Source organism: Amblyomma maculatum, chromosome 6 (assembly GCF_055883805.1).
Source record: "Amblyomma maculatum isolate TAMU_Amacu chromosome 6, ASM5588380v1, whole genome shotgun sequence".
Classification (NCBI taxonomy): domain Eukaryota; kingdom Metazoa; phylum Arthropoda; class Arachnida; order Ixodida; family Ixodidae; genus Amblyomma; species Amblyomma maculatum.
The window spans coordinates 10,667,711-10,680,918 of record NC_139349.1 but is presented as its reverse complement, the minus strand read 5'-3'; the positions used below and the strand labels follow the sequence as shown (position 1 = coordinate 10,680,918).

Sequence of the window (13,208 nt, the reverse complement as noted above, 5' to 3'; positions counted from 1 at the left end):
AAAAGGAGAAGTTACTTCTCATTCGAAGCGTAGCGAAAAAATTGTCAACGTGGCAACCACTCATACTGTGACAGCGAAAGTTGATTGAACAAAGAAAAGTTATAAATTGAATTATTTGTCCGTGCTCAATTTGATGTTCGATGTTCTGCCGTAGCTCGCCTGCATAAGGTATTTGTCACAAGAATCCCACCTATTTGGTTCGGTAACGAGCCATGGAATGGGTTTATTACGGTCTTTATATGAAGCTGGAAGGCTCCGCATAGATGAGAAAGAGAGGTCTGCTAATTATATAGTGATTATAAACTGCTGGGAAGCCGTAAATGTTCTGCAGCCCTGCTCGATACGCATTCATGAGCGCAGGATACTTTACATTACTTATTTAACGAATAACTTATTCATTAAGCAGAGAGTATACGTTTATGATGGCGGGTTTAGAGGCCTAAGGGAACTCAAGGCTGCAGAGAGAGGTCATACCATAAAACCTTTTTCCATGTTCGAGCGTTATGTGTATCATATGCAGTGCGAGTTTATCGGTGACATAACCTGGAGAGAAATTACAGCGGACGTTATAGTTGCCTATGTTCTGTCCGTAGTAACTGGAGTTTTCTCGTTCTGATGAGGATGGTAGAATGGGGATGCTGCTTAAAATGGTTTTAGAGACTGTTACGAGGAGCGCAGCATATTCTCGCGCTTAGTTTGCCAGGTGACGCCAGTTCGAGATATTTGTCTGTGTCCTGTCGTCCTACATCACTAATGAATTAGGTAGTTCTGAACAAACCCGTGAGACCAATCCAAATGCCTCGCAAGAAAAAATAGCATGCTGCCATCGTCGTGATATTTTGTCGTCTTGTTTTCTGCTGCGCAGGTTTTTCGGAAACTACGCGCTTGATGTGATCGCACGATGCGCATTCGCTACTCGGCTGGACTCTCACTCGGATCAGACGAATGAGTTCGTCACCAGATCAAGGCAGGCTTTCTCAGGACGCCTCACACCTCGACTTTTTCTTACTTGTGAGTGGCTCAGTGTTTACCTTCGCGCTAAGTTAGATACAGCGGCTGATCCATTTTACACTATAAATGATTTGCAGACAGGGTTCTGTCAGTCAAAGGAGTTTTAAACACGTCCTTTTAGGTCAAGTTGTCATTACGGTTTCTGAGGGGTGGCGGGGTACGCCTAACGCAGTTTAATTATATAAGTCAGGCGGCCTTGATATGAATGTTCCCATTTCATAGCTCTTGTCTTCGTTCTTTTCAAACTACGCTAAGAAAGGTGGTCGGAAGCGCTGCGTGCGTGACATAGCCGTAAGCACAATTTGTAAAGAGGAGGTCGTCACCCCCTCGTAGCTTTTCTAAACAGGCAACTGATGGCGCAGGCTTACAATAAAGCATAACAGCTGGAGACCAACAAGACAACGTTGCATAAAAGCTAGTGAGGCGCAGTCCATCGAAGCATTGTCGTCGGCACAAACTGTATACTTCGACCTTTCCGTAATATATGCTAACATATGTTCGACAGGCGCATCTTGGGGTTAGCGAAAAGCACTTTGAAATCTCCTTCCTTACAGGCATCAATCTCTTAAGTATATGCCCTTGTGTCGCTAAGACGAGAACTGTGGTCTAGCATAGGTTAAGGAATCCGCGCTAATTATTCGGTTTCTCTACGCATGCAAATTACTTGCGAAATCAGCCAGTGATGGCGACACCTACGTTTTACTTTTTCACACTTTCTGGCAGATAAAATATCTCATTTTGACGAATGCGACCTCATCATCGATGCAATGCTATGGTCTGTCGATGCAGGATCAAACTGATTCGTCCTCATCGCTCATTTAAGGCTGCAGGGGCAATCAATCACCCTGGCGTCCGTATTTTATCTCGTTAAGTGGTTTGGTTTGGTTTGTGGGGTTTAACGTCCCAAAGCAACTCAGGCTATGAGAGACGCCGTAGTGGAGGACTCCGGAAATTTCGACCACCTGGGGTTCTTTAACGTGCACTGACATCGCACAGCACACGGGCGCCTTGCATTTGGCCTCCATCGAAAAGCGGCCGCCGAGGTCGGGATTCGATCCTGCGTCCTTGGGAACAGTAGTCGAGCGCCGTAACCACTGCGCCACCCCGGCGAGGTCTCGTTAAGTGGGTCTGCTGGGTTGTGAAGGTAGATCAAAAAATCCTAAGTGCAAGAAGAGACCTTCAATGGCACTGCGGAACGGCTTAAACCGTAGTCCTGGAGAATTATGAGAAATGCCCCGCCGGGGAAACATCATCTGAGCGTTACACTCACATGAGGTAATCATACGGCTCTCTTGCACGTATATCCGTCTCAGTTGTTTATCACGGTAAACAATTGACACAGTTTTAGTTATTTGTTATTCGCTTAGGATACCCTAGGGCACTTCAGGGCATTACATAGAGCTGGAAGGGAGGGATTAATCAAAGAAAACGCATTGTATATGCATGAACACAAAAATTTACAAGCAGAACTTGAAGCCAAGGAACCGTTAACATTTCGGTAAATAAAGATGGCAGGAAACAGGTACTCCCGAAGAACATCCAAAATGTTGCAAATTTTCTCACCCTGCGCCGGCATTTTTCGCAGCTGTCATTGAAATTGTAGCCTAAAAAAAGGGATTTTAAATTATTTATCAATCTTAGTAAATTGAGAGGCTCATACGGTTTGGTAAAGCGAGGGACTGGAGCTAGTTGATTTGCCATTAATGAAGCAGCGGGGCACCAGGAAGACACAATTGTCTCTTCTTGCTTATCTTCTCAGTGTGTATTCCTGGCATGATGCTCCTCAGATAACTCTAATAGTTACTATCCCGTCTTCTTGTATAATAATGAAAAAACAATCTTAAAAGCATGACAATCGAAAGTGCACTTGTATTGTACACAGCTATAGGTTCTGAGTTTTTTTTCTAGCTGAGGGCACGGCCGGTGCATAGTCTAGTTTGAAAGCTGGCTTATTTTGCGTAGGTGCGTACATACGCGTGCAGTGAGCTTTACGCCTATAGTTCAGATGTTTCTTGATAAGCATTCGTGATTATGCTGTTCCGAGATGAAATTATGTTCTTTTCTCTTCTTTCCAGTTGTGTTTCCAGCAATTGCGAAAATGATTAGGCTGCGACCGTTCAACAGTGAGGTATTTCTGTACTTCAAACAAGTATGTCAGAACATTATCCAAGGTCGGCAAGAAAAGCAGGCTGTAAGTAGAAACCAAGTTGATTTCAGAGACAAGTTCCTGTTAAATGGTAACAGGTGGCGGCTTCTCTTTGTTAGCGCCACGAAGACTTTCTTCAACTGATGATGGACGCACAGGAGGGAAAACTACAGAGTGCAACCGAGAACGCCTCCGAACGGGACAACCAGCTCTTCAACCTCGGTTCAGAAGTGAAGAATGACACAACTTTTTCCGCGGACAAGAGTATGGCTTCTTTTGTTCTCTTTCTCAAGCAGTGCCCTAACTCTTACTTTCTGAGAAGATACGAATTTTTAAGGAGGATATATCCCCCTCTGAGCAAAGGATGAAAGGGCACTGTGAACAAGGGTTGAGGGGGTGTCTAAGTTCGCAAGTCGGACTATAACGTTTCGGTAGAAGGACTTGTCTTCATCTGGGCTTTCTCTCCTCTACCCTAGATTCTGGGTAGAGGAGGATGGCAATCATGCGTAATGCATGGAATAAAATGAAATGCATACCTAGCGAAGAGCAGAGCTGTCAAAGAAACACGATATAGGAAACCTGCGCTGCCCAGGGGACGCGCTTAAAATCAGACACCCAGCGCCGCCTGGTTTAAAAATGAGCTAGCGTATAGTGGGATGGAGCACGCCGATTTTTGTACCATGGCTGCGCCCATCGGCTGATTTTGAGCTTCTTATTTCGTGCATAATGCTTTTATCACTGGTTTATTGTTTTGAAGAACTTGGAGTCTCCTTTTTGATTGCCTAAAGACGGAACCTGACCTCCTCCGCTGCATGCTAGTTTGGCTACGAGCCGCGCCGCTGCTAAATTATGGTATAGTGCCTAGAATATACTATATTCTAGGCACTATAATTATGGAAGCTATAACGTCGCTACGCGTAGGTTTCAAACGGTTGTCTTGAGTTCAGTCTTTATTTTTTTCTTGCTATGGAGCGTTTGCAAAGTATAGCGTCTCTGCGCGGTGAATTACGAGCACGCTTTCTAGCAAATCAGATTCTCCTGCGATGGAGCATCGTTAGTGGAAGGTAAATATATCACAGCAAAATTAAACTACCTCCTAGCTATATTAACATTCAGTAGCATTTGGCAATTCTGCGCGCATTAAGCGCATTGAAGCAGTACTTACCTGCTGCCTATTTGAGGAACAGCAATGACTGAACTAGCTTCATGATGAGAAAATATGCCGACTAAAATGGTACCTCGCATGTCGCGAATTTTATTGCACCATTTTTAGGGCGATGCCGTCGAACGCATCTTTAGAGAAACAAAGGCCTGCAGTTGCGTTTCGGCCCTTGCCTGTTTATGACAGCGAACGGCAAGCAACTGATTGGTTTAATTTTCTCTCGTTTATTCTTCGAAGCGAATAACACCGAGATCTGCTGCGAAGCATGCATCTCAAATTCTCACACTGCTAGCACTGTAAAAAGTTAAGTGGCCGCAATTGCCCTGTTGATAAATGTTGAGAGGAAATTATCGGTGCCCTACAACGTGAGAGCGGGGGGAAGGGTTGCCATACTTTAAACCTTCTTAGTCTAAACCCGTGCTCTCTATCTTAAGAGCCAAAAATGAACTACATCGAAGGATAGGGTTAGTATCGGTGATGGTTAATAGACAAAAAAAAAGAAATCAGTGCGAACTTGAAACAACGAAGTTGCTATGCTTTGTTCCTTGCACAGAATGAAAATTGTAGCAGGCGCCATTTAACAGTGGGATGTTTGTGGTTATACACTGACGTGTCCCGCACTTATTTCCACTCGCCTCGTGAGCCGACTGGGACCAGAGATCGGCGCATCTGTACTATTTCGTGCCCAAATAAAGGACTCCAGCAATCATGGTAAATTAGCAGCATGCGTGCCTTACAACAATCATTCATGGTGAGGCAGCTCGATCGTACAGCGCGATATTTACATTACACAAGTCCTGGATTGAATATGAAGGAAATCTACCTATTAATTTGCACCTGTGCTAAAACAAATATTGCAAGAATGTTTTCACCGAACTTCAGCCACCTACCAAAAACATCCAACTTAAAATAGAAAAATAATTTCTTGTGAAGCAATACATCTTTTATTCCAAGCAAACAACGAACGAATTATTCTCCAATTGTGGAGCTTTTTCCAATCACAGCTCACTTACTGACCCTTTCAAAAATTGTTGAACGGTCACTAGGTGAGTTGCGATAGCTTAATGCAGAAAGAAGTCTGAAATCATGCCGGTTAGGGCATTATCGGACTCTTTGAAATTACGACAAAATACTGCGTTTTCAGATAGATTGTTAACTCTGTCGGTTTGTAATGTAGATGATTGCAATATGCATATCAGGATGCCACTTACGTTCGCCCTTTGTTGACTTTGACTTGCCGTCCATCATGCAATGGTACCAAACACGCCCAGTTTTAAAAGGCGCCATTCACAACAAGTTCTCTTCAGGGTGCGCAAATGATAAAAGCGAATAAATAGAACTTTATATGTACGGTATGGCAGGTGAAGCCAAGGTATGAAGCGCAATGAGCAGCGCTCAAACAAGAAGCTCAACAATCCTCCGCACTCATCCAGTCTCCTGAATCCAGCTGAGTTTACCGCCACTGTGTTTCGTACAGCTGCGGTAGAATAGAGTACGGAGGAATCTTTTTATCATAACCCATCACTTCTAAACGCAGCAGCAAGCTTTTGGTTTCGCGATAAATTCGACGCTCTTCAGCGCCTCCAGCTGCGGCAGGCTCAACCGTCCTTCCATGATAGTGCCGCGACGGCCACCAGGAGGCGCTGGCGGTACGCAGAAAACTCCAGCGCACATTCCCTATAATGCATTCAAAAGCCTAATCTTACTAAACTGAAACGCTGAAAAATGTTTAAATGATTCTCACTATTCCACCAGCACAATAACAACAATTGTTGGTTCCAGGGATATCAACGCAAGGTGCAATTCATGTAGCTTTGAGTTTTCAGGTGACAGAATTCGCTTTAACGCGATAATGTTAAGGGTCCCGTTCACCAAAAATCCGGCATCAACGCCGGTGTTTGAATTGTGAGCGAAACAGCACGAGCATGACACTGGCAGGTGGTAGCTGGCAGCTGATATGGCCACGCACTGACTGTGCATTGAGTTGCCCGACTTTAGGTTTGGCAGGACAAGCCACCTCGATCCTCTCCTTTCATATGCGAGGGTAATATTAGAGTCAACCTGTTAGGGCTCTTGCATTCACGCTACTACTAGGACACGTAGACACGTTCATACGGCTTGGTTAAAGCGGGACTTTATATGTATGCTGGTCGCGTATGCTATCACGTCATTTAAAGGCGGAGCTTAAGCGTCCTCTAAATTTTATTTAGTGGTCAGTGCAATCATAAAGAGAACTAGGACGAGAACCAACCAACATTAGCTGATAATAAAGTTAACAAGTAAGCAATTAGTAAGAAAGAAGAGGGCCAACGTGTTAACTGCAAGTTGGAATACAAGATCTCGTTGCAGAACAGAAAATCAGCTTTAATCAAGGACCACTATCTGAGTGTTCAAGCAATCAAGAATACTCTGAGAGATAGAACTACGCAGTGCGCAATCGAAGTAGGTGGTGGGATGGTTAGACAGTATACCGGTAAGCTATCTCTCATCAGATGACCTATCTAGCCAAGAAAGGTCGAATCATGAAATCATCTAACCCAAAGGACATAACAGAACTGGCATAGTAATCAAAGTTATTCATTAAGCATGAAGCAACAGAAATAAAGAAGTGCAGGTAATATGGAGATACTTGAGCATGCTTTAAAGAAAATAGGGAGCCTAAATGTGGCGAAGAAAAATTGAGGCATAGGCATAAACCAGACGTACGCGCTAAGAGAAAAAGAGGATAATGTTTATACCAGTATGAATGAAATAGTAAAAGCCAGTATGAATGAAATAGTAAAAGCAGCAGCAGTTGAAGTAACCTGAACAATACCGAAAGAGCCAGTAGGGCAGAGCGATTGGACATTACGCTGCGAATGAAGGAGGAAGTCGAGAAAGGCTTAGAAGCAATACAAAATGAGCGAACAGTTGGTGACAATCGGATAGCAGTAGCTCTATAGAAGGACAGTGAGGAGATAGTACTCGAAATCTTAACACACTGTATATGCAAGGACTTATGTCCTTCAGCGTTTCTGAATATTAATAGAATACTATCATTATCGTAGTCCATAAGACAGAGGACCTCAATGAATCGCAAAATTGCGGAACAATTAGATTATGGTCTGTTGCCTTTCGCGGTCCTATCGTAAGCAAAGGCGACACCTGCCACCGCGCGGAGGGTGATGCCGAACTGTATGCGACTGCTCCCTGACGAAACGAGCCTTCTTTCAAGACTGACGCAGTGGCCATTCAAGTGCTCCGTCATGTGGCCACTGTATTGGTCTCTCCCAAGAACTATTTAGTCAGATGGCACCTATACATGCAGTTTGGTATGGTTCGCCACATGGTGGCAGGGTTCTCCTGCTTCTGTTCACAAAAATACTTGCTAACGCCCTCACTAATATAGATAAGACATTAACCTAGAAAATAAACCGTATTCGCATTGTGAAACCAATGAGAAGATAGCGATATGGGTAGGCATGTAATTCGAATGCAACATATCCGACTGTCGCTGTGGTTGGTAGATCGCATTTGAAAGGTAGGAGGGGGCGGCAGAAAGTCAGGTGAACGGTCGATATTAGAATGTTTGGCGGGATGAGGCAGACGCAGCTGGCACTGAATTGCGTTGATTGGAGATATTTGGGAGAGCCTTTCCTTTGCAGTGCATGTATTCAGGCTTCTGATGACGATGAGACATCCTAGTTTCTTACCTGAATCAATCTTCAGGGATACAGCATTTCGCATGTTTCATTGAAGAGTTAGAATTGTGTGCCGCACTCTACTACTGACGCGCAATACAAAGCAAAAATTTTTTTTTCAGCCAGCGCATCTCATTTGGAATATTGGTTGTTGACAGGTGCGGCAACTTGTCTTCGTTCACCCTCTGCAAACACGACGCACACAGGCGAACGGCCCAAGACCTGCGCCAACGAACGCCAAATGCAGGGCGCTCTATCGCTGCGATTTAAGCCAAATTTCCTCGCGGTTCATTGTTCTTGCGCTCCCTCTACCATAAGGTCATACGGTTGGAAATAGCTTCCTAGCAGGTGGCTACATATTCCACTGAAGGTGGCATTAAAAGCGGCGAAAAGATTTAGACGCAGTTGGGATTGCGCATCTCACGCGGCAGGACCTCCTCAAACTCTTGTTCACGCGTTTTTCAGGGCTGGCTTTTCAAGAAGCAAGCCTTACATGATCCATTAGCAATAGAGCTGTGTGGCAGCAGCGACATGCAGATAACTGGCTCTGGAAAAGCTTGGCACCTATTGTCGGAACATTCATCGTCGCAGCGGTGTAATAGAAAGTCCCTGCAGGATATATACGTGGTTGCTACTGATCCACATTCACCTACCCTCATTTCAATTCCCAATAGACCTGAGCCACCCCTTAATCTTTTTAATGTATCTCTTCATCTGTCTTAATCTACATACTATCTTACCGCCTAACTCATTTCAGGTCTTCGAATTCATAGCCCCTAAGCAGTATAAGTGCCCTCAGTAAACTATATATTCGACATTCCTCAATTTGCAGATCGACAGAATGGTCTCAGTAATCAGTGTGGGTAGTACACCAAATTGTATAGTCAACGTTTCTCTTAGTGCTTTGCCTTCGGCACGGTATGGACATATAAGAAAAACCAGCGGCATCAATGCGTCTGCTCACAGCATCGTCGTTTTCGACACTTGGCCGGCTGTTCCTTGCTGACGTCTATAAGATAACAGTCCCACCGGAAGCAACCGAACCCATCTGACATTACCCACTGGAGGTTTGGGACGAAGAGAGCGTGGCAGAGACTGAGCGCCAGGTTGGAACATTGAACGCCGTGGTTACAGCCGGAGATTAAAAGCATCTAGAGACGGCCTGGTGTCGGCCCTGCTTCTTCTATATATGAAAGCAGAGGAGGAAGCCACTTCCAGCCATACCTGCCACGCTCTCTTCAACCCTCTCCCTCCTCTATCCACGTTACATTTCACGATTATAAGGTTATATTGAGATAATTTCTGCTGAACTGATTGTCGCAATGGTCTAGTTTGTATATATATATATATATATATATATATATATATATATATATATATATATATATATATATATATTTATATATATCTGTAGTCAATCGTTCCTGGAGATCACAAATCAATAGCAAGACTGAGGCGGGATGGGGAAGTCAGCTGAGTATCTATAACTTTGTTGCGGTGTACGTTTTGCAGAGTTGACTGAGGACGAAGCCATGGCGCAGTGCGTGCTCTTCTTCCTGGCTGGCCAGGACACGACCTCAACTGTGATTTCGTACACCCTATATCTGCTGGCGATGCACCCTGATGTGCAGGAAAGGCTCAGAGAAGAAGTGGACGAGTGCTTCAGGATTCATGCAAGTCCTTGACTACCAATTTGTTTCTTTATTTTCTCAAGAACCTAGGTTTTGCATAAGAGTGTGGCAATGAAGACAGTAAATACAACGCAGGTATCAGGATCTGTTCTACGTAACTAACAGTAAAATAACAACGAAGCGGCAGATGATCACGGCTGGGGCTATCGTCACGTCTACTTGATGAGCCGTTACTGACGTTATAGGCCTGTGCTGGACAGAACAGGCTCCAAAGAGAAGAAAACGATGTCGAGGATGGGTGACTGGACAAGTCCCGATTAGTTGGGCTTCTATGCGAAGTGGAAAAGTTGGTATATATTTGTTGTATGTTGTGCAGCAGTCAGGATATCACATGGGGAAAAAGAGGTGTTTTTGGTAGAGATCTGGAAACGTGAGTCGGAAGCTGGCATCAGGATATGGCGTGTCAGCTTTGTAGATGGATTTGTGTGGGTGGGAGAGTGTGCTTCTCTGGTATGTATAGTTTTCGTGGATGACTGCACACGTGAAATGTTCTGTGAGTGAAGGTGGTGTTACGTTGTTCGTTCTGCCTGAAAATCCCAGGTCAGATGTTTGGAACCACATAAGAAAATTTATCCTCCTAGGGGACCACCATGGCCCAAGAAAATAAAACTAAACATAAGTGAATTTCTTAATTCTTTACGAAATGTCTACACTTAAGCGTCACATGTCAATGGCGTGTATCGCACATAGAAACAATTTTAACTTTGTCCTTCTTTTGCGTACAGGGAGATCATCCCAGCCTTGACGTGGTAACGAAGCTCAAGTATCTGCACTGCGTTGTCTCGGAAGCTCTGCGCATGTACCCACCTGCTACGCGGTAAGATGTTTACACCAAAGTCCCTATCCATAACCTTGCACGCCGCACAAAACGTTTTTCATGGAAAACCATAAGGCTCTGTGATTCTTCTATAATGTCTTGTGTCGTACATAAGTAATCTTTCGCAACACAACATTTCTACATTGACCACACAAAAAAAAAGTACACGTGGTTTGTTTACACTGCCCTGATTCTATGCTTTGTTTCCCTTTTTTTGATAATGCGCCATACTCATGACTGCCAGTTCACCACAGGGCAGTTAAAGTATACCAACTCGCGCAAAGGGAAAGCCTAAAATATCTAAAATGCTCTGATTCGGGATGCTTGATCACAATGAAACAATTCAGAGGACGGCACATTGACGTGCAGCGAAAGTGCTCAAAAGATTTTCTATCTGAAAATGTTTTCGCAGGATTGAGCGATCAGCGAATGATGACTATATTCTGGCTGAAAAGGGGGTGACGGTGAAGAAAGGAGAACTGATTGCCATCCCTGTATACTCTATGCACTATGACCCCGAATACTTTCCCAACCCGCACACTTTCGACCCTGAAAGGTAAGCTGACATGGTTTGTGCATGTGGCTTTTTGTCTCACAATTGCCGAATAGGTTTTCTATTGTCAATTCTAAGGAGATTAGGACTAAATGATGTCTTAAATTTTTCACAGGTTCAGTGACGAGAACGTGTCTTCAGTTCAGCCGTACACATACCTACCGTTCGGCGCCGGACCGCGCAACTGCATTGGCATGCGTTTCGCACTGCAAGCGGTGAAGCTCTCCGTGCTTTACACGTTACGCCACGTCAAGCTGGTTAGAACTAAAAAAACTAAGGTAAGTGATCAAGAACATTAATATTCCGGTGATCGTAGGCCAGGAATTGCCAGCTACGCAAAGACGGTGCACCAAAAAAAAAGAGCCATGAACAACACCATCGCATAAAATCAATTACAGTTTCACTTCACTGCGCCAAAAACTTCACTGCGCCATGTATCAGTTAAGGTCAACCCGGGAGGCCGCTTGAGCTTCAACGAGCTAGAGGACACACTGTGGCTATATAGGTTAACCATGGCACCACCTATGGTGTACCACCGCCTGACCTTTGACGGCAGATACCGCATTACGTGTTCGCTCTTGTAGTTGACGGTGTCCTCGGCTCCATAGTCTCGGCAATTTAATCGCTGCAAAACCACGTCTGCCCATGTCTCAACCAAAGCCTTAATTACCAAAGCAAATCCAAGGATATCGACGCATTTGGGTTGCCTAACTATGCTTAGCAGGTTTAAACCCAAATGATGTTTTACTGCTAATATCTAATACATTTAAGGGCAAAAGACAAATACAAGAATTAACAAATATAACATATAAAAGATAAAATACTTTAAAAACTGAAAACGCAACAAATAAGATCGGAATTCAGGGTCGGGACCTAATTCCTGCAAGAGAAACTTCCTTCATAACATTTTAATTGCGTTACTTATAGTCAGCTTTTTCCAGTGCCAAAAAACAAACAATGTTTATGATTTGGTATATAATATGTGGCGTTTATTGTACCGAAATGACATTGCCCATCAGGTACATCTTAGTGGAAGTCTCCGATAACTATGACCAACCTGTGTTATTTACCGTGCACTGACATCGCACAGTGCACGGGTGCTTTGCGTTTCGCCTCAAATGAAGCTCGCTTGCCACGGCCGGAATCAAAACTGCGTTCTTGGGCTCAGCAGTCCAGCGCCATATAACCACTCAGTCACTGAGGCAGGAAGCCTGTTAAAAAAGTGGAGTCGTATTGTACTTAAAGAAGAGAACAAAGTTGAGGGGTTTAACTTGAAGGCTTGAACGAAGTGTCATGAGCATTAGCCATTGGCCGCAGTCGCAGCCGTTTCTGCCGGTTCGATAGTGGCTTGCTTCCGCGCTTAGTAAGCTTCTTGGCAACGGGCTAGTCTGGCTTCTCGTTGTTCGATGGTCTCGTCAGCCTGTCTGGCACGGCTGCGGTATCTGTCTTTAGCGAGATGGCGCACGCGAATGGCGTATTTACTTAGATTGAATATGGAGTGGCGCAGTTTGAGCTTGATTAAGGCAGCAAGGAAAACTGCGCAGAGCGAGAGTCCGTTGCATACACGAGGCGTAATCGGCTGCGCATAGCATAGTGCTCTCGTGCCTGGGCAAGACGGTGAAGACAACGACATTTGCTGCACAGGGCGAGATAAAACCATAGATCTTTCTCTATGATAAAACGACATGCGATGCAGGAGTATGTGATGCCACCTGTGGTGAGCATATGGTGCTAGGCGCAGGAATAACGCGAAGCTCGCAAATCAACGCAGTAAAGCTAGCGATCTAAAAAGAAAACCGAAACCAACACCGGGTTTCCACCGAGGTATGACATACCAGTGACATCTACACTACCTAAAGAATTCCATGCACTGACAACTGGAAGATATGTCCGTGCTCGTTGAACCAACTGTTCAGGCAAAGCAGCATCGGCCAGTCTGGTTAATGAACAAACATGAAGCGGACAGGAGGATTTGAGACTGATAACAGAAGATCGAACATGCCTTAGCGTCATTGTCTTGCCACTGACAGGCCACTCACAAAAGGTTGCGTTTACTACCGGCAAGAAATGAGACTGAAGAAAAGAGAAATGCCCACAGAAAAAAAAAAAAACATGATGAGTATATTGAAAGGTGGGGAAAAATAAAGG

At 44.5% G+C, this 13,208-nt stretch overlaps 1 protein-coding gene and 1 long non-coding RNA gene across 2 annotated transcripts in view; one reads left to right on the top strand and one right to left on the bottom strand.

Moving 5' to 3' along the window:
• LOC146185048 (uncharacterized) overlaps positions 1 to 13,208 on the bottom strand; it is a 310,168-nt gene that overhangs the window by 179,672 nt on the left and 117,288 nt on the right. The window lies entirely within an intron of this gene.
• The window catches only part of LOC146185052 (cytochrome P450 3A8-like), a 35,362-nt gene that overhangs the window by 16,350 nt on the left and 5,804 nt on the right, over positions 1 to 13,208 (top strand). The window contains exons 7-13 of the mRNA XM_084606038.1: positions 866 to 1,011; positions 3,087 to 3,202; positions 3,277 to 3,421; positions 9,512 to 9,672; positions 10,416 to 10,507; positions 10,920 to 11,063; positions 11,176 to 11,338. Coding sequence (XP_084462164.1) covers positions 866 to 1,011; positions 3,087 to 3,202; positions 3,277 to 3,421; positions 9,512 to 9,672; positions 10,416 to 10,507; positions 10,920 to 11,063; positions 11,176 to 11,338 — 967 coding nt within the window. The remainder of the gene's footprint in view (positions 1 to 865; positions 1,012 to 3,086; positions 3,203 to 3,276; positions 3,422 to 9,511; positions 9,673 to 10,415; positions 10,508 to 10,919; positions 11,064 to 11,175; positions 11,339 to 13,208) is intronic.